Raw genomic sequence first — 26,351 nt, 5'->3', positions numbered from 1 at the left:
GAAGGAAAGAAGAAGGTGAAGCATCTCTCTCATCCTCTCTTCTCTCAATTAGTCCTAGTAACAGGTAAGGATAGATAGATAATTTTAAGTTATCAACTAATAAAATATAATATTTTCTTCTAATAATAAAGGGATAGAAAGTGTAACACCCCAATTTATAATAATAATAAAAAATTCCCCCGACCCCGTCCTCTCTTCTCCTTCTTCTTCCCCTTCCCTTGCCGTCACGCCACCCTCCCCATCTCCCTTATCTCCTTCTTCCCCTCACCGCAGCCATCCCGACCCCCCCATCTTCTCCTCCACCTCACTACCTCTCTCCCTCCCTCACGGGTTGCCGACGCCGGAGCCGACGGAGCCCCAGAACCGACGAAGCCGAGTGTGCGGATCGCGGTAAGCCTCAACCATGTTAAATTTAGTAGTTAGTTCCCTCCATTTCGCAATCATCCTCGGCGGCCGATGCCCCCCCCACGTCCGACCGTTGGTCTAAGAGCTCCAGGAAGGGGCTCTCTAGATGGGCTTTGGGCCCTTGGGTTGGGAGGAGGGGACCTCCATGGCCGCCGGCCATGGAGCTCGCCTCGCTGCCCCGTCGACCACCCCGGCCATGGGGCAAGCTTCTCCCGCTCCCCTATAAGCGAGGAGGACGGGCGGTGGCTCCTTCGCGGCGTGGATTACGCCCGTCCAGTCGAGCCGCACCCTCCTCTTTTCCTCCCCCTTTGTCTTTCTTCCCTTCCCTCCCCGGCGTGGGTCGCGAGCCGCCGACCTAAGAGCGGGCTGCCGATGGCGTGGGCCACCGGCAATGCCGAGCCTCCGCTTCTCGTCCCCTCTGTCTCCCTCCCTCGAAGGAGATGGGAGGGGGGATGGGTGTTGGTGGGCTGTAGACCGCAGCCCACCAACTTAGGCTTGGGTGGGCTGCAGAATCCAACCTTGGTGGGCTGTGGTTGGGCCCCCAGCCCACCTTAGCCCACCAAGGCCCTCTTGCCTATTAGGTTAGGTTTGAACCTAACCCAATACATCTAGCCTAGCCTATTTGGGGTCATTTGGACCCTATAATCCCGTCTATCCATTTTCACCCGATTTAATTAGCCTAACCCCCATAATGATAATTTATTATCACCCTAGGAGACCCATGTATATGCCTAAACATAAATTCTCTAATAAGCTAATTAATTCTATTAGTTGGCTAATCTTACGTATAACGTTACTTGCATGAATTAATAGGATTGACACTGCGTAAGGAGGATTTTGTGATTCCGGAGGAGTCGACTAGCTGACGAGATTTAGCATACTGTGGAGACCCCCTAGGCGAGTAGAGTTTATACAAGTTTAGAATAATGTAGTTACAGTCATTATACCTGTCATGACACTATAGGAAATGTCGGTATTAATATATGCATTTAGCGTACAACGTTATATCTTTACATATGCAGTTATTGATAATTTGCTTATCATGATATTATGAAGTTGTTAATGTAGCATAAGCATTAGTGTGATGCTGCTCTACATGTATCCTGTATGATATACCCTTGCATATATATATATATATATTATGAATATAGAATTTAACATCATGATGACTATGACATACTTTATACACTCATAGACACTGCACCACTTCCACCTATCATTAGTAGTCGGGCTCTGACTATGTAGTACCCTTACTCACTCAGCCCAGGATTAAGGGTAGAGTGTATTTTATATGACTATACTGTTAGCGGCCTACACCTGAGGTTGGGAGCCTGTGTGGCATTCAGGTAGTTATACCGCATAGTCAGGACTAGATTATGATGATAGAAAAACATGATTGTGAGGCGAGGATATAACTCTAGCGGTACCCAACGACACAGGGTTAGGGCATTTGTTGATGAGCCGAGGGCTCCCGATTCTCCCGCTGAGGGTAGTGATGATTTAGAGAGAGTGAGATATGGACTTACGACCATGGTCCTTAGTCTGATGGCCACAGACAACCGGTCACATGTAGTGTCGTCATACACGTGTAGGTGGCATTACTGCTAGATGTGTATATATCCCCCCTCGATGTATGAGATGATGGATGGTTATGTGATGGATGATTATTTCTTGAGAGTATTTACCCTGTGTGGTAAATAGCTCGGTGAGCAATGATAAGTATGATTAATGCTTTAGTAGGCATGAGATGACTAAACTGCTCTTTTATTGCTATACATAACATGTAAACATTATGATTGAGATGTGTACGAATAAGAGATTGCATCAAGCTTTATATCTGTGTGGACTTATCGTGATACGTTTAGGAACTAGCATGTTCCAGGATAGTAACTCATGATAAGTCATTTCAACAAGCATATTATTATTGTTAGAAAATATAGGCACATATATTGGATATACACATGTAATTTCATTATTTTAGATTGTATGGATCCTACTCGTTGGGCTGTAAGCTCACCACCTCGTGGTGGCATTATTTCAGAGCTATGAGACGCAGGTGCGGGTAGCAAGGAGTAGCTGTCTTTCTTTCTTTCAGTATGTCTATTAGCTGTATTAAGCCCCTGCAAGGGCGTTATGATTGATGATGTATTTTGGACTTTGTCATTATATTTTGGATGGATATTTAGAAGGCTTGTTGTGGCCTGTGGAACTTGTATCCGGACTCTTATGGTTGAGTTTATTTATGGTGAATTTGTGTTATTGTGTGCCTTGTGAAATCTTTGTGCTGACAGGTCATGTGATGCACCGTGTGAGGGGATTTACCCACTCGGTTTACACGTATATTTAGAGATTTTGGTGTTTCAGAAAGGTAATTTTAAGATATCTATTAACAGCATCTAAAATCTTGTAGCTTTTTAAAAGTCTAGGGGGTAGTTATACGTTTTATAGTATATGAAATATATGAAGACAAAGTGATACTAGGTTAAAGTACAGGAGAGCTAATGTAATTAAGCTCTTTTTCGTATACACAGTCTTCTAAGTCATTGCTTAAAGAGTTTTACATTAGAGAAAACTATTTGTATAAGTTTCTAAAGAACGAATCTTCTAAACTTTAGTTGTTTGCCCAAATGAAAATTATTGATTTATACATCATGCATCTCCACTTGGAAGGACCAAATCATTTAGACATCATACATCTCCACTAGATAGGTCTAATCTAGCAAATTCCCTTAAAATATTTTGAGAAATCAAGCTTGATGGTCTAAACTTGAATTTCCCAATGTGGTACATCATAGCGAGCCGGCTGACCTCCCGGTGGATACTAGTCATGTAGGTCAAGAGCCCATGGGTCCTCTCTCTCATCATTGATCTTGATGATGATCTTATTGGAAATATTATGTAGTCGAACATAAATATATTATAAACTCTGAGCCCATATTTAAATAGAGTCTATACATTATTAATAATAAATTAATAATAAAATTAAAAGAGCTTAAAGAATACTTAAATTTTATATATTAAATTATTAAAATTTATAAAAAGAATTAAATAAAAATTGACTTTAAAATAACTATTGTGATAATGAAAAATAAACATAAGAGTTTAGTACTATATCGAATATTTGAAAAATATTGGTAGAGTATATGTGTCAAACTTTTCATAAGCTTTGAAACTTAAAAAGAGTAGATATTTTATAAATAAAAGTATTTATACAAATCAACTTACACACGGTACGCCACCGATCAAAAGAATGTTTTTTTAAATAGTTCGAATTTATTTTGAACCCCCAGTCAAATTATATTTCGGATTTAAATCGTTTGACCAGCGAAAAGTGTTTTCTGAACGCTCCTATATTCTCTCTTAATCTTTCTTTCTCCTGTGTTTATCTCTCTTAAATCTTTATTTCTCTTTACTTTATATATATATATAGTGTTTATTCATACAGTTTCTCCTGGTGGAGGCTCTCCAAAGAGCTTTGGCATGGGGTAGAAGTTTGTTGGACTAAACCAAAGAATTCATGATTTCTCTCCAATAAGAGCTTATCAAATTTACAAAGAGAAACTGAAATTTCAGCATTTGTCATTTAAACACTTACTTTTATGAATGTTATTGTTTTATGTTATTCGATAAAATACCCTGGAGGAATCCAACTGCAAATTGAGATACTCAGCGGAGTAGCCGACCAGTTTCTAGTGCTTATCACTAAACATACAGACACGAATGTTACGAATCTTGACATCAAGAGTCACTTTTTAAGTAGCGCAGGAGTCCATTTCAGCAACGCTTGCTTCCCTCACTGCCTCTGCTGCTACTGCTGTTGTTGCTACGGCTGCAGGTCTCTAGCAACTCAACAGGAATCTTGACAACATCACGCCGAAATCCAATATCAGATACATATCGGTTAATGCAATACATGCTACTAGCTAGTAAAGCAGCACCAGTTGACAAGTAAGGAAGAGGTGAATATGCTACTGCATTGATCGCTGCAGCCACGGATGTCATCTGCCCACTTCGTCCGAGACCGAATGCAGACTCCACAAGCAGACCTGTCTTGCAGTATATGGCGAAGTCCTCACAGTTGTTCTTGAATAAGCAATACATGCCGAATCCATTGTTAAGTAGATAATTGGCACGGTGGAGGACGATATCAGCGGGGTCCGAAGCAGCAAGAGTACAGGTTCCTCCTCTAGCTTTAGCAAGGAAGAAAGCTGGGGAGACTGAGTAGTTGAAACGGTAGAGACTGCATCCAGCTAAGAAGCAATCAAGGCAGGAGTTCATCACTCCACCTCGTTTACTCTGATCACCACATCTCTCACAGACGGTACCCAAATTCTTCGGCAAGGAGCTAATTAGAACCAGGTCTAATATAGTTCCTGTTCCAGTTTCCTGCCCACCTTCCCTAGTAAAATGAATGACCATTCCATTTCCAACATATATCCCTAATATAGAAAAAAAAAATCAAATAAAGAAATAAAAATCAGCCATTGTCACTTGAAGAGGTATGGCTCAGAACCAAAAATATGATTGTTGGAGGGTTTTTTTTCAGTGCATGCTGAAGAAGGTCAATAAGCAGCAAGAAAAATAAATAATTGTCAAGAACAGAATATGTCTAACCTACCACAAACTGTTCTCAACCAACCTTCTAACTCGAAGAGTGGTTTCTCAGCAAGAAATAATTATCCTTAAACTAAGCAATAGAATAACTTCTGCTTTCTGAAGATCAGACCACATGGACTTCTGGACATGCTGAAAGTAAAGCAGTTGTTTGACGCGTCTTTTAAATAGGTGTGATGTATTTAAAATAAAGCTGGAGATGATGATATATGATATTACTTCATGAGTCAAAATAAAAAGAGAGAGTTGATGTAAGCTAGGGATGTGAAGTATTTGTAGAAAGAAATAAGTAGTCAAATAACAACCTCTTAAAGAATTAATTAATCAAAGTGAGCAATGAAACACTTTAGGAGCATTTTGAAAATGGTTCACATGAATTATGGGTTTGAGAAAGTAGAGCTAAGAGCGATTAGTGGACACCTCCTTTGCATAAGATAGGATGTGACATTCAAGAAGCAAAGCTGGAGATAAAGATATTACTTTGTGAGTCAAATTGGAGATAGACTAGATGGCTGGTTGAAGTTAAGCTAAAAGATACACAATTTTGTTAGGCTCTTTTGGAATGCAAAAGAAAAGATCTTTGCTACACAAAAAATTGGGTTTGCACTTTAAGGTGTCAAAATGGTGAAATTTATTGCTTTCAAGGATATTTAATTTTTTTCACTTTTCTAAACTTGACAAAATATCCAATGAAAATTTTGGCTGAAATTTGAAGCTGATAGAACTGACCAAAGACGAAACTGATGCCATGGGACCAAGCAAACGAAATTGGAAGAAATATTGCATAGAAAGTCAAAGTTAAAACTGAAAAGCCTCATTAGGTTTAAATTACTTCATTCAGAGGGTGGATTCCTTGAACTTACAAGCATAGATCTCCATGCAATTTTACCATGAGGTTGCCCAATAAAATTTCTATGGATCTAATCATAATTCAAAGGACAGTGCCTCAGTTTTAGCACACAACTTCTCACTTAAAGTGATTTCTTTATTTGACATATGGAGTAAACCATAATGATATATTGAAAAGGTGTGTAAGTTGCTGCACCTAAATTTACAGAAACAAATTGAATTCTTCATGCTTGTAACTTTTAAAAGCTGATGATTTAAAGCTGAAACCGCTAATACTCCAATCTAACCATAGCTCAAGATTCCTCTTACCATGAGATAGTATAGTTTCCAACTTAACTCCTTGCCAGTACTAGATATTAGGTGATTGTGACTTGTGATAAGTATAGGGTTTCCCTTGAAATTTTGGTTGTCCTCATAATACCTAGTAAATTCATTTTGTTGTCCTCTTGTTCACCTCTATCAAAAATAGGATCCATCTTCCACAGCTTATGTAAGCAAAATTAGGACATTATTACCCACAAACCATGATTGACAGATGATTTTAGAAAAGCCATGGCATTGTTTCCCTAACGTCCTGAGATCTGTAAAATTCATGTAGAGAATTTTTTTTTTTCTTTCTCTTTTTCTGAAACAAAAAATGTTGAGGACAGTTGAGGATTCTTTTTCTCAAAACATGAACAGTTTCAACCTATTAATTCCAGAAAGGCTGATTTATTTTACCTTGTTTGAGATGCTTCTTCAATTTTGCATCATATCCTCTTGTTTTCTTCTAGGGAATCTTTCTGTTTACATGTTTCAAATCTTCAATTGATGTCTCAAGATCAGGAAATTCTCTAGATAGATTCTCATCTAGACTATGTCATTCCTCAATTGCATCCAAAGAATAACGTTGTATTCAATAGCAAAGGGAAATAAACAACTGCTCAAAGATATTTGAAACTTGTTAAGAATTTTAACAATATGTAAAGCAGAAATTGTCTGTCTTGCTGTCATGAATAGATAGAGTTACTTGCAGCTACATAGAGTGTATAATCGGCCATTGGCACGTTACGTGCTGCAGCATAGTGCAAGTTGATGCTACATCTCAATGAAGAAATGCTACAATTGTTGACTAATTTCATGCTTCCATGTAATCCTTGATACAATATCTGAATTCAGAACATGTCAATGGTGAACAGTGGATTTGCTTAGCATCTTTCATCGCATATGTCAACAAAGGTAATTCTTTCAAACATGGTTTCAAACCATGGACATCATGAGTGCTATAATAACTAATTTGGTATCAGTGCAACAACGATCACATTCTACTCCTACTTTGGAATTCAAGTTAAAGCTGGGTGAGCAATGTAGACGGAGAAAACCCTAATGATGAAAAGATCAATCAAACAAACCTAAGTTATATCGATACCGTGATGGGCGTAAACGTAGGCCTTTCTCCAAGAATAGATGTGATCCCCAGGTTTCAGCTCCTCCCTCTTGATCCTGTTCGACAAAATCTCCATCTCTAGTACCCAGTCACGAATTGCCTCTTTCCAATCTTTCACCTCATCCCCTTCTCTCTTCCAAATCGTGCCCTGTTATAGAAGGAAGAAGACATCTCGGTGCGGTGACTTCTCCTTCTCTCTTCCAATTTGTGCATATTATAAAAGGAAAAAGACATTGGAATAGATCGTTTCTGCGTGCTGCTGCCGTTGACCTCCTCTCTTTCAAATTGTGCCCTCTCTTGTAGAAAGAACCGCTCCGAATTAACGGAAAATTATAGGAAGAAATTGCTCCGACAGCATGAGACCAAATTGGATTCCAATTGAACGACGACAGATACTATATATACGCTCTTTATTAAAGATATTTCTTGGACCACTAGATCACGATGGAGCCACAAGCTAATCCGAAGCCATTTGCATCTATGAATATGTTATATTCGTGCTTCCTTCCTGTATTTTGTTTCTTCCCTTAGTCTCAATACATTGTTCTAGTATTGTTCACTATTAGCAAATGTAGCACTTGTACCAAAGAAACGTTGCTCTATTGGATGGTCAACGAATTGTTGTGAAAAATGAGCTTTTTTTAAAAAAAAGTTAAAGCTAACAAATGTCACATGTTGGGATTCTTTTTGTACTATATCATAATTGTATTCATATATTACTTTTTACCCTGCAGTTTTAGTACTTGTTGTACATAATAAATGAAAAAAAAATATATATATATATATATGTCTCAATTTTGCGGCTCTTCATCAAGAATCGTATCACGAAATTGAGTTGGATTAATATCAATTTTAACTTTTAAAAGAATGACAGGAAATCTACAACAGTAATTCTTCTTCTTTTTTTCATACAGATAGTGCTGCAATAGTAAATGATTATGAAGCCTTTTTTTTTTTTACAAAAATGACAGTACTTATCATTTTCATATTAGATAATACAAAATGTTATGAGTTAAAAGGTAAAACTAAAGAGGTGTCAAATGCAAAAAATATAAAGTATATCATAAGATCGAACAGCCTAGAGACTTTCAAAATATGTAAATAATTAAGTGTCTGCTGTACTACCAGCTCAAGAATCTATCTTTATATTCAAGCATAATTTTCTTATCAGTATTATGTACATATATACATGGATTCTAATTTTATCTCTACGGATTCATAATATATATCTACGGTTTCATATTTTACATATTTGGATTCTCATATTATGTATCGATATCCATTTTGTATATATGGGTAATCATATTATGTATTGATATCCATTTTGTATCTATGGATTACCCAGAAATGTGATTTGATTATGTTAATGTACCAACAAAAAATTTGTATATTTGTCGTACTTTTATTTCCTTAGCTTCTTTACGTGTTTTTCTTTTATTACTTAAAGGAATACATATTTAGATATGAATTATGAATTAACTATATATTAATTCATTTGTATCTATGGATTATGAAAAAAATATCTATGGATTCGGTAAATATTTAGAATTTCTACAATTCATATTGACTGAAGGCGATAAAGTTGTGCATTTCTACAAACTTACTGCTTCTGATCTTATGGACATTCTGAAGAGTAATATAGAAATGAAAAAAAAAAATTTGAATCTGTCGCTCACTCCTGATTTGGTCTTAAAAGAAAGCCATCTGTGATTGGAATGCTATCTTAAAACATCAAAACAAACACCAAATCAAACTGTCTTCAGCTGAAACAAAGTTTGACAAAGCAAGAACGAACCAACCAGCAAACTGAGCAAATTAATACAGCTGAGTAAGCCGACCTGTTTGTAGCGCACTTATCACAGAACATACAGACGAAATTTTAAATAAAAAGACAGATATGTGATGTTACAATCCTTGACATCAAGACTCACTTTTTATGCAGCACAGCACTCCATTTCAGTAGCGCCAGCTTCCATCACCACCTCCGTTGCTACTGTTGTCTCTACTGCCGCTGCTGCTGCTGCTGCAGTTGCTGCTATTGTTGCTTCTGCTGCTGCTGCTGCTGCAGGTCCCTCAATTCTGGCTTGTGCAACGAGATTTGCAACAGGAATCTTGATAACATCACGCCGAATGCCAATATCAGATACATATCGGCCAATGCAGTACATGCCACCAGCTAACACTGTCAATCCAGCAGCACCAGTCGTCAAATAACGAAGAGGTGAAGATGTTACTGCACTGATTGCAGCACTAAAGGATGCCAACTGACCACTTCGTCCGAGACTGAATTCAGTCACGACAAGCAAACCTGTCTTGCAGTATATGGCAAAGTCCTCACAGTTGTTCTTGAATAAGCTATATGTGCCAAATCCATTATCAAGGAGATATTTGGCACGGTTAAGGACAATCACAGCAGGATCCGAAGCAGCAAGAGTACAGGTTCCTCCTCTAGCTTTAGCAAGGAAGAAAGCTGAGGAGACTGAGTAGTTGAAAAGGTAGAGGTTGCCTCCGGCTAAGAAGCAATCAAGGCAGGAGTTTATCACTCCATGTAGCTTGCTCTGATCGCCACATCTCTCACAGACAATACCCATATTTGTGGGTGAGGAGCTGAATAGAACCCGGTCTAAGATGGTTCCTGTTCCAGTTTCCTGCCCTGCTGCCCTAGTAAAATGAATAACCATTCCATCTCCAACATATATCCCTAATATACAAAAATAAATCAATCTTAGTCACTAGAAGTATGGTTCAGAACCAAGAATATACATGTTGGAGAATTTTTTCTTTTTTCTAAAAAAAAATCCAGTACATTCTGGAGAAGATTAATTAGCAGCAAAAAAACTTGATAATTGTTGAAATGGAATATGTCTAACCTACCACAGCCAGTCTTAAACATCCTTCTCAGTTCTCACTCGAAGGGTGGTCTGGGACCAAAAATAGGCATGATGTGGAAGCATAACTAGCAGAATTACATAAGAGCTTCTCATGAAGGCAGAGAAAGATGGTCAACAAAAGATAAGAGTTATTTACAGAGGGAACAATTCATGTACAAAGTCAAAAAGAGACAGCTCCATACTAACAAATATTAACTCTCATATTTCTAGATTATATCACAGAAAGTAAAATTAATAATAATTGTTTAGACAGAACACTGATAGTCTGATATAGGCTCTAAAATACGCAAATGAAGCACCTCCTAAAGGATCCCTGATCCTGACAGCCATGATGCTAAGCGACCAAGCTGTAGAACTTAATCAACAACACCAAATGATGCAAAACTAAAGGATCCCTGATTCTGACAGCTATGATGCTAAATGACCAAGCTGCATAACTTAATCAAGAACACCAAATGAACTAGGAGATGGCGGTTCTCAATCTACTAATAGTTTATCAGCTAAAAAGAGCTACGATTTAAAGAATTAAACTAAGCAATCAACTTACTTTAGCTGCTTTCTTGCTGAAAGTAAAGCAGTTAGTTGACACGTTTTTAAACAGGGAGGTGACATTCAATAAATAAACCTGGAGATGGTGATATTACTTCGTGAATCAAAATAAAATAGGGACTTGATGAAAATAGAACAGTTAATTGATATGTCCAAAAAAGCCAGGGACGTGACTTAATAGCAAGAAATAACAATCTTTAGAGAATTATTTAATCAAACTAAGCAATGAAGCACTTCAGATACATTTTAAAGATCAGTTCACATGGATTTATGGGCATGTGAACACCTCCTCTGGATAAAAATAAGATATGGCATATTCAAGAAATAAAGCTGGAGATAAAGGTATGCTTTGCTAATCTGGAGATAAACTGGATGGAAGCCAGAAGATACACTATTTTGTTGAGATTGGAATGTAAACAAAAAGATCTTTACTGTGGTTTACAATGTAAATTAAAGTGAAGCAAGATAACTGTTAATCAGACATTATCTTGTAGTTGAAGTTAGTTAAAGTGAACCACTTGTTAGTACCTCTAAGAACAGACTAATGAACTAGCTCAAAATAGCTCCCACATCCGCATAATTGTTACACAAGTTTTAGGATTTGCGAGGATGCAAATAGGATGGACAACACTGATGAAGATATAACTTAGTTTTGGGAAAATTTTACTTAACACCACACGTTATTCATTTATTACATTTTATACCCTACATTTTTTACATGTCTAGTTTGAACCTCATATTTTCACTTTATGCATCAAAAAACACCCTTTGTCAGGTGATCTCACAGATCCTAAGTTCCTAATCATATACCTAGTTATTTTAATCATACAATGCAAATAAGTAATAACTCCACTCCCTTAAAACGATAAAGCCCTAGTGATCCGATTCATTGGGCAAAAAGGTCCTATTATTGTGTAGTTCTCATCTATGATCTCTCCAATATTGTTAATTCAATTGCTCGTTGAAATCGTCTTCTTACCACTAAATCATTGTTCTTTCGTCTTCTAACCACTAAGTCAATTTGCTTCAGAGTGAGGATCCAAGGGAGGCAGCCAGTAGGGAGGTCATCCTCATCGTCTTGGTTTTCTTCATTTTCATCAAGACAAAAAAAGAAAGAAAATCAAGATCCTAAAACAACACTTTCTCTCATTAAAAAGGAAAATATTTTCTACTTCCACTGTAATTCCTGGAGATTTAAGTTTGACGGTTGTCCCAATTCTTAAAGAGCTCACATCAAATTGCTTGTTCTTGTCCCTTTTGTTATCTATTTCCATTTTGTTTCAAACTTCTGCTATAACAGTTTATACCTTAAGACCATGATGAGAATGGGAGGAAGGATCATTGATGCCTCATCCTAAGGAAATTCTTTTTGACAAATTATTTTAGATTCTGTCATTCCTCAATTCTATTTGAAGAATAACAATGTATCCAATATCAAAGGGAAATAAGCAACTGATGTTCTCTTATACCAAATAGATGGAGAAACTTCTCAAAGATGTTTGAAGCTTGTTAAGACTTAAAAAAAATTTATCTGATAAAAAATAAAGAAACTAATGAATACCTAAAGCAGAAATTATCAAATCTAAGTTTCAAAACATCTCTCTGTTATGTATAGATAGAGTTGCTTGCTGTTACATAGAGTGTATAATCAGCCATTGGCATGTCATGTGCTGTAGCAGAGCACAAGGAGACGGTCGCACAGGTTGCTGCAGTACATACATTGCCACAGCAAGTAACATGAGAAAGAGCTTTTTGACCGTAGTGTGACTTAGCACAATAGATATGGGTCAACTATGCCAATCACATGGCAGTCCTTGATATAATATCAAATTTTTATCTTGAATGGAAATGTTGTAATAGTTAAAAGTAATTTCATGCATACGGAAACATCTCAATGAAAAGATGCTGCACTAATTAAGAATGGCCCTAAAGTAGAAAAGGCCCTACTTGTTGTTTTGTTTTTTTGAGCGGAGGTCCCCCTATAATTGGTAAGTGTTGTTGCTAGAATGTCCTTTGTTTGTATTGCTTGTTTGATGTTCTTTGCTCTTCTATGGTTTCATTGGTGGTTTTCTATGGTCTCCTTCTGTCCCTGCTGCTATTGTTGTTTCGTGTGCTGTCTGATAGGATTTCCTTGATCTCATTTATGAAGGCTAGTTATTGCGTAAGAGATAAGAGTAACTCCATGCTTCCATCCAGTCCTTGATATAATAACCTAAATTTCAAAACATCTTAATGATGAACAGTGGGTTTGCCAGTATAATCAAAATCACATTCTACTCCTAATGGTAAAGAACTAGCTTCTAGGTGGAATTGCGATGGATCAACGGAGATTGGAATGACTAAGTGAAAAATAAATAAAAATTCGGTTCTATTCTCATTGAAGAAATCTCTGATTCCTTTTTCCACGCCGCCCATTCAAACCTAACCCTATCAAACGAATCGAGAAGCAGATAGAGAAAAGATCAATCAAATCAACTAAGTTCTATAAAAGACGAGTAGAAGAGTGGAAAAGAGCAAGCCAGCGGTACCGTGATGGGCGTAAATGTAGGCCGTCCTCCAAGAATAGATGTGATCCCCGGGCTTCAACTCCTCCCTCTCGATCTTGTTCGACAAAACCCCCATCTCTGATGTCCAAAACCGAATGCTTCTCTCGAATTTTAGCTTCACCTCTTCTCTCTTCCCTCTTCAGAATAATGATCAGTTATAAAAGGAAGAAGACGCGGTATGTGAGAATAAAGTGAAGTTAGATTGGGTGGTGACGGGTGTACTCATTTTGAAGTATGACATCGTTCTTGAAGGAGTTTTTGACCAAACTAGCCCTCTTTTTTATTTTTCTTATCGAAATAGATTATTTTTCAAAGAATCTAATTTACTTTACTGGATTCCTAATAAAAATCCTAAACTAATTAATATTTTTAAAAACTTTAATCAGTTCAGTATTTTTATCGTTTGGTAATTTTTTTTAAACTGCTGAAAATTTAAGTTAAGTTAAAAAAATTTACATATATAAAATATTAAACTAATTAGTATTTTTATTAGAACTATAATAAATTAAACCCATTTGATAATAAATTTGAGGGATAGTATTTCCATAAATATAAATTGAAACAGTGTTTGGTCAAAAACTCTTCTTGAAGTCCAGGTGTATCTTTGTAATTGAGTAGGTTACTTTAGCTGATGGGGAGATAGTGATTTAATTTCATAAAAAGTATTAGTACGGTCAACCGTGCTAATAGTTCTTCTAAACCATTGACAAGACAGTGATTTACCTTGCTAATACAATGAACTAGTATTACCTTGCTAATACTTGGTATATACATCACTAGTAACTGATCACTATTGATTCAATTCAAAACATGGTTCGATTTTGATTTGAAATAGACTTGAATTTTTAAGTTAACAAAAGGTTTAAAATAGGTCTAAGCTTGGTTTGAGGTTGAAATAAACTCGAATTGAGATTTAATTAAATCAAGTTTGATGCTTTGACTAAGCCTCGAAATTGATTTCCAGCTATAAGGTTGAACAGAGTTTGGCTCGATCAGAGTTCGATTCTCGATTAGACCCCCAATCCACAACGAACCTCACGCTTGTATATATGCATACATATGTAGTATATATAATATAGTATGAAAGAAACTAGTTCAATTTTCTGAAGCATGAGTACTCCAAGGGCCAGCCACTTGGAAAGATATAGACAGAAGCATTTCTTGGCAGCGATTCTTCATCCGTACTTCCAGATAACATAGCAGAGTTCTTCGTGCGATTGTATCAACTGCTCTCAAATCATGGCCGACGAGATTAATCTTGCCTCAAAGTTGGACAAGAAGACGACGTCCGCCACCCCTGGTAGCTTCCCCCGTCGTGAGGCGAGTGAAACGTCTTCTCTTCGCGCAGCTTCGCCATGAGCAAACCCACGAGCTCCACCTCCTCCTCCTCCTCCTAGAACGAGAACGGCGGAAGGTTGGCGTCCGAAGTCGACGAGGACGAGGCGGCAGCAAAGTTGGTGCGTGCGTTAGCGCCTCGGAGCCTTCGAGCCGCGTCGTCGTAGGCTCGCGCGGCGTCCGCCTCGGTGTCGAAGGTGCCGAGCCAGAGCCAGACCTTTTGGGACGAGTCCTTGATCTCCGCCACCCACCGCCCCGATGGCCGTCGCCGCCTCACGCCGATGAATCATTTGGGCGTTGCTGGTGGCTTCTTCCGCTCCTTGGAACCTTCGGCCTGCGGCCCTGCCATGATGCCTTTCGCCAACTACAGGCTACGAGTCATGCCTTTGTCCAATAATAGTTGACGCTGACGGCCATTCTTTAATATTAGTTGACGGGATAATAACGTCGATACTGGGACAGGGGAAGAATAGCGTGAGCTATTAGAATTTAGAAGGCAAAAGGAAGAAGACAAGCCCTGTCGAGATTGGGCGGAGAAAATGGAAGGCTCCTGGGAATTTTACAGAAATGCCCTGCATTCCTTTTTTATTATCATATTTTAGCTTTTTTCTAATTTTTCTCTATTTTGTTAGCTGTTGTTTGGTTAAAATTAACTGAAACTATGTTTAAGAGACTCAAAAAAAAATTATAGGTCAAATGGTAAATATCTCTATTGTCGTAAGATGTTTTTGATGAATTTCCCAAATTTTAAGAAATTTTAATATTTTTACTATTATAAAATATCATAATTCTCAATTATAGTATTTAAAATATTTCTGTTAGTTAAATCAAAGTAATCATAATTAGAACTGAAGTTAACTATTTTGCTTTTATATAAATTATTTAAAATGGTTCAAAAATTATGTAATAATAATATGATATATCATAGTAGAAACTAAATCTAATATTTTTGTAAGAAAACAAATCTAGAGATAAATATATTTACACTTTAAAGTTTAAACATCAGAAAAGAATGATAAATATCATTCTTAGAATGAGAAAAAATTAAAAAGAACAAGCTAAGGTCCTACCGGGATTCGAACCCAGGTCGCTGGAATCAAAGTCCAGAGTGCTAACCACTACACCATAGAACCAGTGCAGAGGATTATTTGCAAAAATAAATATAGATGACAAAATAATTTACATTTTTCAAATTAGATCATAATATAATTATTTGTATGGAACAACATCTAACTGGTTTATTAAATGAATTTACTTATAATAGGAGCTCACCCAGTGGAATTCACTTAAAAATTAAATAAGTCCCAAAATTCATAAGCATGATTTTAAGATTTTAGGCTACTCAATTTATAACACAAAACTAATATTAATAATGCTCTATAATAATAATAATAATAATAATAATAATAAAGCACAAGTCTTATAATATGTTTACTATTTTGTTATACGAAATTTTTCAATATCAAATAAATATTATATTTCTTATCTAAATTCCTGCGCAATGGATCTACATTAAGATCACTAAGAGATATCAGTATGTGATAAACAATTAATTTTTTTTTCTTGCATCATTATACGACAAATATACTCTATTTCTTTCACTAATCGTTAAAGAGATATTAGAATCACTATATAAAGTCCTATGTAGTATTGGGTTGTTTTCTAATCTCCACAAGAGCTATTTAAGAAAGTCATCTGAAAAAAGATTGCTCTCTAGACTTCTAAATAGACTCAATCATCGTGGAAAGTCACAAAATAATTTGATTGTTCTATAAAATACTTCAGTTTAGCTACTCATAATTAATATATTAGCTAGTTGTATGAAAAAAATAGGATGCACAAAAATTATATATATATATTGCTAACGAATACTATGATGATATCGTACAAAATAAAATACAGAATAAAGTATAAGATATCACAAAGATAATATAACAGCATAAAAAGTACAAAGTAAGAGAGGAATAAAAAATGAAAATGGATCCACTCGCCTAAATCTAAGCAAAATAGCTAAAATCTCTAGTAAATAAATAGTATATTTTAATCTAACCATCAATATGATTTCTAAAATTAATAACTAATCTAAATCACTTAATTGGGATGAATTGAGGCCCAAGGATTTGGGGTGGGCTGTAGCTAGCTCTAGCCTAAAGGCCACAATTCCACCTAAGCAAGTTGGTAGCCCACACAGCTAATGATTGGTTTGGACTGGGCTGGCCTGCCCACGGACAACCCTAACGGCCCTTATGACCACAACGACTCCTACGAGAAGGAGAGAATGGAGAGAAGTCCCCGACGGCAATCGACTAGTTCTTTGCTTCATTGAGTTTATAAGCATCACTTAACTAATTGGTGTTAGTTTTCCTGGCCTTATTTGCGTTGAGTTTAGGAACCCCTGAATTGATTTAAGAATTTTTAAATTGGTTCAGTAACTAAATATTATTTTATATTTTTCATATCTAATCAACTTTACTCTCAACAAAATTAAGAGTAAAACATAAAACTAACTAGAGTTCGGGGCTTAACCTCAAACTAATTAATTATATTAGTCAGAATTGAGTCTACCTAATACTTTAGATTTAAAGCAAAGGTGGCATCTACTAATCCAAGTTACAGCGATATAAGAAAAATTAGTGATCATAACATAGTAAAAGTAGCATTTTTTGGACGCTCAAATTTTCTCGTGCTCATATTTTCCGGATCAAATAAAGGTAACCATGATTTTATAAACTAATGTATTTTCATAGGAAATTCTATTTTACTCGCCTTGTGATTAGACCTAAATTTAGGTCACTCATTTGTAATTTTATTTGTGTTACTTTACCGTCTTATTGATATAGTTAAATTGAAATCATAATTTTTTTCATCGTATTTAATCAAACTAGATATTGAATTTGAAAAATCCTCATTAGAGATAGTTGTAGAAGATCTGATGAACCTCTCAATGCATCTAAAATAATATTGATTGAGTTTCACATGACAAAAATATGACTATATAAAAAAAATTTATATATAACACCATATTATTAGATCTGTTAGTTAAACTTATGAAACATCTAGGTTAGGTCAACTATATTAATAAAATTATAAAAATATCCTTAATTAAGTCATACTAAGAGCATTTTAGTTATTTTAGAAATGAGAGTATTTTAGTTATTTTAAAAATAAAATATTCATTCTCACAGTATTAGTTTAAAACTAACCCAAAGTATTTTTTACAATTTCGTAAAGAATTAGGATATTAAATATATTAAAAAAAACTTATCAAATTCTCTACAACTTTATTTCTAATTGAATCTTCAAATTCAACCTATAATTTAATTAATATATTTAAAAAAGGTACTATTTTACTTTAAAGTACATCATAAAGAGGTGAAGTAAATTTAGATCTAACCACAGTGAGGTAAAATATAATTTTTCATATTTTCATACTTTAAGCTGTAATTATTATAGTATGGTCATATAGCATTTAACAACCTCTTACCATTCTCAAGTTAATAAGACCTTTCACTGGTAAACTCCTCTTTATTGTGTATCATATTTTATATTTCCTTCTTCAAAAATATTATTTGCAGCATCATACTATCATACTGACGTCGACACAGAACTTTGTTTAACATAACAGTGTGTTTTCATTATAAAATAGCATACATGATAAGTATCTGCAATCTGTGTTCGTATCATACTAATTCATCACAGCCTATAAACAAACAATAGAGGCTGTCATTCTTTAGTTTTTCTTCTTTTTTTTCAAGTACCCATCTGCATGCTCATGTTTGTTATTGCTTGAAACAATCACATATATATATCAGATGATCTGAGAATTTAGTGCCCATTTTTTGTTTGTCAACTTGCTTAATTCTTCTTTTGTTCTCAATCAACTTACTGTTATTTGGGACCAAGATCAGTTCTAGAAGATGAAGTTGCCATCATAGGGTGGTTGAGAAGTATTAATTTGTGCCCCTACCATTACCAACTTAGAGAAATATCTTAACTTGGAGTAGGTGGGGAATATTAAGCATCTTTCAATGATTTACTTCAACTGAGAGCAAAAATTGAATGTTTGATTGTTGAAAAGAGTCTTCTTGGTTGGTGTAAAAACATTAGAAGGTAAAAATAGTAAACAGTGTGTACAATCTTGGAGGGCCTACAGAATGAACTAAAGAGTAAACAGTTTGTAGTAATCTTTAGAACATCAAAAGGATGAAGAAAATTTCTACTGGAAGAAGTTGGAGTACTTCTAAGAGCTGCTTTGATATTATCATCAAACCCTAATGCTTCGAAAACATCCTAACATTAATTTTCTTAATAGAGAATTATGATATAGATAAGAAATTTTCAACTGGAAGAAGTTGGAGTACTTCTAAGAGCTGCTTTGATATTATCACTCAAATCCTAATGCTTCAAAAACATCCTAACATTAATTTCTTAATAGAGAGTTATCATATAGATAAGCTACATTATTTATAGACACAAAACGACCGTAATATCTTGAGTAAACATAAATCATTAACCGATCTTTAAGATCAAATGAGAGGTATTTTTATTTTCAGAAACTATTGAAATATTCAATATTCTCTGAAGATTTTTCTAAGACATTAAAAGTAAAATACAGAAGTTTGAATCATTATAAAAACATTAAAAAAAACAACTTTTTAAGAACTAAATTTCCTAGATTATTCGACATTAGAGATGATCAACTATGATTCTATTAGTCTCTCACAATAGGAAATGTTAGGTGGCAAATAGATTGTCCATTAGCTAGAATCCATTAGATTGCATTGCATCAAGCTAGTGACAGATTTAGACCCACAACCTTAAATGTTATCTGGTAAACTTATAAGTAGCTTAGTTTTACGTCATTGAATGCGTCGTGCTGATGCTACTACCTAATTGAAGGCATTAATGTTCTAAATTATTCACAAATATAAGTAGTTGAAGACTTGAAAGGCATCTAAATGGCTTGGATCTACCTATATATGTCCTTGGAAGTACTTGGTCAGGAATCTATCTATCAAGTAAAACGTTTAGCATATTGGATTAAAAAAATAACTCTAAAAAGGAGTGAAATAATCTAGGGAAGAATATAAGTTAGGCTAACATATATATACTGTGCAGCATATATAAATATTAATATAAAAAGACTAAAGTACTCCTTTTGTTCTGCAACAGCTAATCTTTATATTTTGGACATTATCTTCACCGGTAGTTTTGAAGTTGTATATAAATTTATATACAACTTCAAGGGGTTTGTGACTTAAAATAAAATTTCAGGAAGACGTACAGTCTAAAACTAAGCTTAGTTATTATGGGGTAAACTATATTTTTCTATCATTATTTATTGGCAAATACTTTAATACCCCTCTAAAATTTATAATCTTAATCTAACGACTAAAATACCCGGTTATCACACCTAGTACAGGTTTCTCGGTTCCAAAACCATACTACGTGAAAAAATTGGCATATTAGATAAAAACATTTGATTATGTACACATTCTTTTCTTCTGTTAAGATTTCTCTCTTTTAAATATGATTATACCTTAATTATAGGAGGAATTATTTAATATTAAATTATTTAAATTTGATTCTTTGGAGATAGACTTTAATTTAAATATGATTCTCTATTTCTATCTGTTATTAAATTTAATTTAAATTAATTTTAACTAACGAGATATATATATATAAATAAAAAAAATCAAATAGATAAAATTTAATTAAACTTTCATCAACTTAATATATATATATATATATATTCATTACTCCCACTTAAGAATATATATGTTTTTAACTTAATAAATTATTAAGATAATATAATTATAAAAAAATAATGTACAAAATAATATATTTAAAAATTAATAATTAGCTATTAAACCGGCAATATCTTTTAGATTTGTTGCATTTCTATTATACTCTTTAAGACTTTAACCATTAGATATTTATCAAATCAATTAATAAACAATTATATCTACGGAAGAAGTACTCTTATTTATTTTGGTACTTCTGTAAATCTAATGCTTTAATTGTGACATGTGTTTCCAATTACTAGTATTAATTTCGAAGCACAACATTGGTACAGTCTTATTTGTTGGGGGTAACAACCGACCAGATCAGTTGTACATCTAGTTGGGTCTTTGTAATATAGAATTCTGCTTTGTTAATAGTGATTTATTAAGCTCTTTTTCTTTATTTTTTTTAATTCTAATGTATCCTGAGCCCTTAAGCTAATCACAAACTAGATAATTAGCAAGCCCTCCAAGAAACGAGCTATGGTAGACTCAAATCGTACATATGATCTTATGACTCAGGCTTTCGCTTGATATTCTAACAGGAATCGATTATTGGGCTAATATGGTTAATTTAAATGACACAGTATTAAAACGATGATATGAGAGAGAAGTAACTGATCATCATTATATATTTAACCAACATTTTAATGGATTTGAATTTTGGAACCATATATATATATATATATATAAACAAAAACAATAACAAGTGATCGCTAGCTAAGCATTGCGTATTTGTTTGATCTCACGCAATGGAAGACAAAGTTGGGAATAATTATATAAACATAATAGGTTTCGCAATCTATGGGCTTACGTTTCAAGGTGGTTGGATTCTTTAATGACTTTTTCTTCAACCCAAGCTTGGTTGAGTACGTCTTGTGTGGGTTATGACTAAAAAAACTATAGAGATTATTGGATGTCTCTTCTCTCGTAAGGTCTAGTAATATATATATATATATATATGTATGTATGTATGTATAAATAAAAGATAAAGTTGAAAACTGTAAGTTTTTATCATTACCGTAAGCTGACAGCAAGGTTTTGCCAATCAATTCGCATTATAATAGCTTTAGAGTTGAGAGCTTTTTGCGTTGTTTTGGATACAGTTGAGATAATAATTTTACTCTCTCTCAAACGTAACAATAACCTTGTGATAAATTATGATTGAATGGTAGATACTTTTTGTAAAGAAACAGATCATTGAATGACAGATATATGATACTAGTGACAAATAATTATAGCCAGCTAGCTTGGTGGTTAACAACAAAGAGTGGTTGAAAGGTGCCAAATATATAGCTATTTTTTTAATATAAATATATTTAGCTAATTGTATTCAAAAGCTACAACCCCAAATCGAAAGTGGTAGAACTAATAATTGAATTGTTGCATTAAAATTAAAATTGTACTGCATCAACATCATTATTAGGAGAACAACTTGTCTGACGAATCTAAATCCAAGAATAGAATTTTGTCTTCATTTTACCTTGTAATCTTTAACCAGACTACTTAAAACTGCTCTCTTTTTGTTCTTTCCACACAGAAAATAAAATCTGTAAGCATGTGACATCATTTGAATTCAAGGTTATTATTCAGATGTAGGGGTGGATTAATTAGTTCATTCTTTACAAACATGATGATCTTGAATAACTAGGCTAGGGGCCGGTCTTTAAGAAAACTAAATATTGTCTAATAGTTTCTCTGGAATCTAAAGACACAGAATCTCTGATGCAAGCAACAACAAAAAAAAAAAAAAAAAAAAATTGATGGTGTTTTTTCGAACAAATTGAGATAAATGAACTTGGTATTTTGGGTCTCTATTCTTTCATATCATCTTACAAGTGAAGAAATAAAAGGAAAAGAAAAGAAAAAAAAAATGAAATCTGTAAAAAAAGTTTCAATATGCACAGATTCAGTTCCCCTTTTCCCCTTCTTCTTGCAGGGATTCATAAATCCATAATTTTTTTGTGCTACTATAATTTGTACGTGCATTTATAACTCCCCAATACTCGTAGAGACCCACTGATCTCCTCCAATCTAGCAAGTGCAGATTCGACGTCCGACCTGTTTCCCTCCACGTCTAAGATGTAGACGTAGTCCATGTACACCCTTTCCTGCCTGATCCCCTTGTCTTCTTTATCTTCTTCCACGACGACGCGAACCGGGTTCGATCGGTTGGGCCGGTGGTCGACCCGGGTGACCTTAACGCCCCGGCTCTCGAGGATCCGCATGGCGAGGAAAAGATCCGACGGCCCGTTAAGCAGCGAGAGGGCTAAAGTGGTCTTTTCGCGTCCGGTTATTGGAGGTGGGGTGGGGCCCAGGGCCAGCTGTAGGAAGCGGTTCACGTTTTCGGCCTGGTCCTGGAGGTTTTCCTCGAGGACCCGCAGCCCGAACTCGCGCGCGGCCATCCGGCTGCCGATGACTGCCGTGTCGGCGATCCCTTCCTCGGCGACGATGCGGGCGGCGTCGGCGGCGCAGGGGACCTCCTCGACGGCGATGTCGAGGGCGGCGAGGCGGCGGCGGCAGTGGGCGAGGGCCTGGGGGTGGCTGACGACGCGGCGGAGGGAGGAGGGGTGGGAGGAGGGAAGGGCGAGGAGGCAGTGGTTGACTGGGAGAAGGAGCTCGCCGGAGATGACGACGGCGGGGTGGCGGAGGAGGAGGTCGAGGTTGCGGCCGATGGGGCCGTCGAGGGAGTTCTCGAGGGGGACGACGGCGCGGTCGGCGCTGAGGTCCTCGAGTGCAGCGAATGCAGCCTCCATGTGGTGGCAGGGGAAGGCCGCTCCCGCAGAGGAGGGGAAGGCGGCGGCGGCGGCCTCCTGGGAGTAGGAGCCACGGGAGCCCTGGTAGGCGACGCGGAGGGGGATGCCGCCGGCGGCGGACGGAGGAGGTGGGGTCCACCGGAAGAGGCGCTCTAGGTCGGCGGCGGCGAGCTCGAACCCGAGGCGAGAGGCGAACTCCTCGGCGGATCGGAGCGGAGAGGAGGAAGCGTCAGGATACGTCTTCTTGCGATTCTGATGTTGATGCTTCAAGCTAGCAGTGATCGGAGAGGTAGAAATCCTAAGCGCCATTATGATCAGATCTAATCGAACTTTTTTTTTTTTTTTTGTTTTTTTTTGTTTTTTGGAAATCAAGAAGTAAAGAGAAGGGGGATGGGGATAAATTAGAGAAGAATTAGATGCACAGAGATCGTGGTAGGGATCCCTGGCTAAAGAAGGAAGGAGAAGGGCAGGAGTTTATATACAAGTAAAGAATACCGCTGAATAGTTTCGTCGGGTTTGGTGGGTGAGGGGTGTTAGGTGGGAGAAGCGGCAGAGAAGGATCGTGGGAACGTGGGGATTAATTCGCCCATGAGACCCCCCACTTGACATATATTACCTATTAAATAATTATTTTTTATTTTAAAATTTTCTATTTTTTTTTCTTTCCAATAAGTTATTATCCATTTAAACCTTCCACTTCTGTGAATTTATTTTACGAATAGTGAATTTGGAGTCATAAATTCGTAAATTTCCGAACTGTTTATTAACTTCGTCTCTGCTAATTTCACAGCGTGCTAATTTCTGGGTCTGGGTTTGGTTGGTGGGTGAGGTCGGTAGGAATGAGTGGACTGGTCAGCAAGTCGAGAGAGCTGCAGTCTTTCTTCAAGGGAGAAATATTCATCCTACTTACTATTGGTTTGGTAAGAGGAATTAGTCTGCGTAGGCAAAAGCTCTCGTCTTGCGTAGCAGTTGCGTAGTAATCTCCGTCATCACGTCAAACGTGCGAATTGACTGAAAATATGCGTCAAATTAGCGAAACAAAATAGAAAAGGAAAACGAAAAACTGACCTAATTGGAGGATTTGACCGTAAGTAAGATATTCCTAAAACTTATTTATAGAAATAGTTTACCTTCTAAACTCAATGCCAAAGACCACTTTATTGCCATGGTAGTAAAATACTCAATTGTTAGTATTTTACTTGTCTAAAATCAGCATTTATCGCATTCCACCACGTGGGAGAATTTCGTGGTTGAATGGACGAAAAGTGGCCCCCAGCCAGCCAGCCATCCACGTGATCCACACGGACTAAGGCGGTTGGTCGAGTATTTGTTTTATGTTTTTAAATTTAGTTCAGCCCGACGGCTTGTACTTTGAGCTAGAAAGGAGATAGGCAGAGAGGTGTTGCAGTGCTGTGACAGCGCGCTGCATGCTAAGGCGTAAGCATTCTTAATTGGGTTCAAGGATCTTTATGAGTTGGACTCTCGTCATAATTAGTTTTGATTCTGCAGTGATAATATCAAAGTATTAATTAAAGCGGTAAAGCTATTAGAAGATTTAGTGGAGAGAAATTATTACAATTGTGTGGGAATGTCTTTTCGGTGGATTTCAAATTTTCATTCACTCTTCTTTTTTCATTTGATCTTTTATGAGCCCAAAGACTAGATATAAGTTAGACAAATAGCCAACTCTCCCTACATACAAAAACACTTAGGCCCCAATTGAGTTTTTAACTGCTTAAAATATAGTCTAAGCTTCAAGCCATATGTGTCGCCGAATAATTGCTCCAAACTAAACGCTGTCGAGATCTGTTTCAAGCCATTGTGTTGCCGAGCTGTTCCTCCAAGCTAACCGCACTACCGAACTATCAATTGAATTAAGCTAAGCCACCAAATTATCAACTAGCAAATAATTTCTCTATAAATATTATTTGGGGTTAAAGTTAAACTCATGACCTCCCTGGTCATGAGAAATGTACTTACCAACTCTAAGTAGACTTGGTGATTGTTATACAAGTTATTAATAACTAGGGAATTATTGCAACAGATTGTTATACAAGTTGTTGCAATAAATTTCCTAATTATTTATTTAGCTCATATTAGCAAAATATTGACTAGTCTAGCTTCATATTAGGTACTTGGACTGTTTCTTTAGCCTCCCGTTCACTTGTAGGATAGGAATAGATTTATTCTAAAATAAATATTCTTATTCTGATGTAGTAATTAAACTTCTTACTTAGTTCTTATTTACTAATTTAATATTCTCTCATCTTATTCTATACAACTTTTTAAAAATTATTTATTAATAATTTAAAATTATTATTTTACCTTTTAAAATAACAACACATAATTACTAATCATATCAACTACAATTACTATCTCCTCTCTCTCCTCTCCAAAGCATACTCATATTAGTGCAGGGTTATAACCTCGTATACCTGCACAATGCGGAGTATTACTTTAGTTGAGTGCAAAATTATAACCCCACACAATGCGAAAAAAATTTTAAAATATTATTTTCCTCGACTGAAGGATATTTTTATTATTTGATTTAAAACATGATCAATTGCCAATATTTTTATATCAACTTATGTCACATCAAATATAATTATTATTTTTTTATATTAATATTAAATTGAATATTAGAATAACATACTAATAATTAGCTCTTTCTTCTAGTATAAAAAATTAAAATGTTTGTAAATATTTTACCCTTATTCCACGAATGAACACAGCCTTAATAAGTATCTATCTACGGACATTCTTAAAAAAAGCAGCCTTGCATCCTACACACGGAAGAAAAGGAAAAATGAGTAAACAAAAATTACAAAATAAGAGCAAATCTGTGTCATCTTACAATAGCAATAGGCCTCAGATTTGAAAATCGTTCGTGTTTCTTTAGCTGTCTTCAAAGTGAAACTTTATATATATATATATAGAAACTGAAATTAGCGAACTTCCGACCCTATCACCCAAAAAAAAAAAAACTAACATATATTGAATTAAGCACAGTTCTCGTCAGCCTTACGACAGCAGTGGTAGGTATACAGATAGCAACATTACATATTGAATTAATGGGCCTTAAGAAAAGAGGAAATATATATATATATATATATATGATTTCGAGTTCAACAAATTCAACTCCAGACCAAAAAATACTGTTCTCACAATCAGAGTGCTAAAAGAATGCCACAGTTATA

The 26,351-nt window shown here is 35.8% G+C and overlaps 3 protein-coding genes and 1 non-coding gene across 5 annotated transcripts; all 4 read right to left on the bottom strand.

The window, feature by feature from the left end:
- Nucleotides 1–4,000: 4,000 nt before the first annotated feature.
- LOC140790189 (protein LEAD-SENSITIVE 1-like) lies at nt 4,001–7,845 on the bottom strand. Of its 2 annotated transcripts, none has more exons than XM_073140155.1 (2): nt 7,260–7,845; nt 4,001–4,844 (listed from the first exon to the last, which is right to left on the bottom strand). In XM_073140155.1, the coding sequence occupies exon 2, from the start codon at nt 4,822–4,824 to the stop codon at nt 4,180–4,182; it is 645 nt and encodes a 214-aa protein (XP_072996256.1). In that variant the 5' UTR covers nt 4,825–4,844; nt 7,260–7,845; the 3' UTR covers nt 4,001–4,179. The 2 variants fall into 2 exon arrangements, with proteins under 2 accessions (XP_072996256.1, XP_072996255.1); XM_073140154.1 differs by having other exon boundaries at nt 7,277–7,842.
- Nucleotides 7,846–8,976: 1,131 nt separating this feature from the next.
- Nucleotides 8,977–13,500, bottom strand: LOC140791076 (protein LEAD-SENSITIVE 1-like). Its single transcript, XM_073141456.1, has 2 exons — nt 13,263–13,500; nt 8,977–9,995 (listed from the first exon to the last, which is right to left on the bottom strand). The coding sequence occupies exons 1-2, from the start codon at nt 13,354–13,356 to the stop codon at nt 9,229–9,231; spliced, it is 861 nt and encodes a 286-aa protein (XP_072997557.1). The 5' UTR covers nt 13,357–13,500; the 3' UTR covers nt 8,977–9,228.
- A 2,176-nt stretch (nt 13,501–15,676) lies between these two features.
- Nucleotides 15,677–15,748, bottom strand: TRNAQ-UUG (transfer RNA glutamine (anticodon UUG)). The gene has a single exon. It is a non-coding gene; the product is annotated as a tRNA-Gln (tRNA).
- A 6,620-nt stretch (nt 15,749–22,368) lies between these two features.
- On the bottom strand, nt 22,369–23,463 carry LOC140790523 (arogenate dehydratase 3-like). The gene has a single exon (XM_073140639.1). It carries the CDS (start codon nt 23,461–23,463, stop codon nt 22,369–22,371), a length of 1,095 nt encoding a protein of 364 aa, XP_072996740.1.
- Between the last annotated feature and the right edge of the window lie 2,888 nt (nt 23,464–26,351).

The sequence above is a fragment of the Typha latifolia genome, chromosome 6 (genome assembly GCF_019914945.1).
Source record: "Typha latifolia isolate L0001 chromosome 6, TyphaL0001v2, whole genome shotgun sequence".
NCBI classification, from domain to species: domain Eukaryota; kingdom Viridiplantae; phylum Streptophyta; class Magnoliopsida; order Poales; family Typhaceae; genus Typha; species Typha latifolia.
The sequence above is the reverse complement of the archived record's forward strand: the minus strand, read 5'-3'. Positions and strand labels throughout refer to the sequence as shown.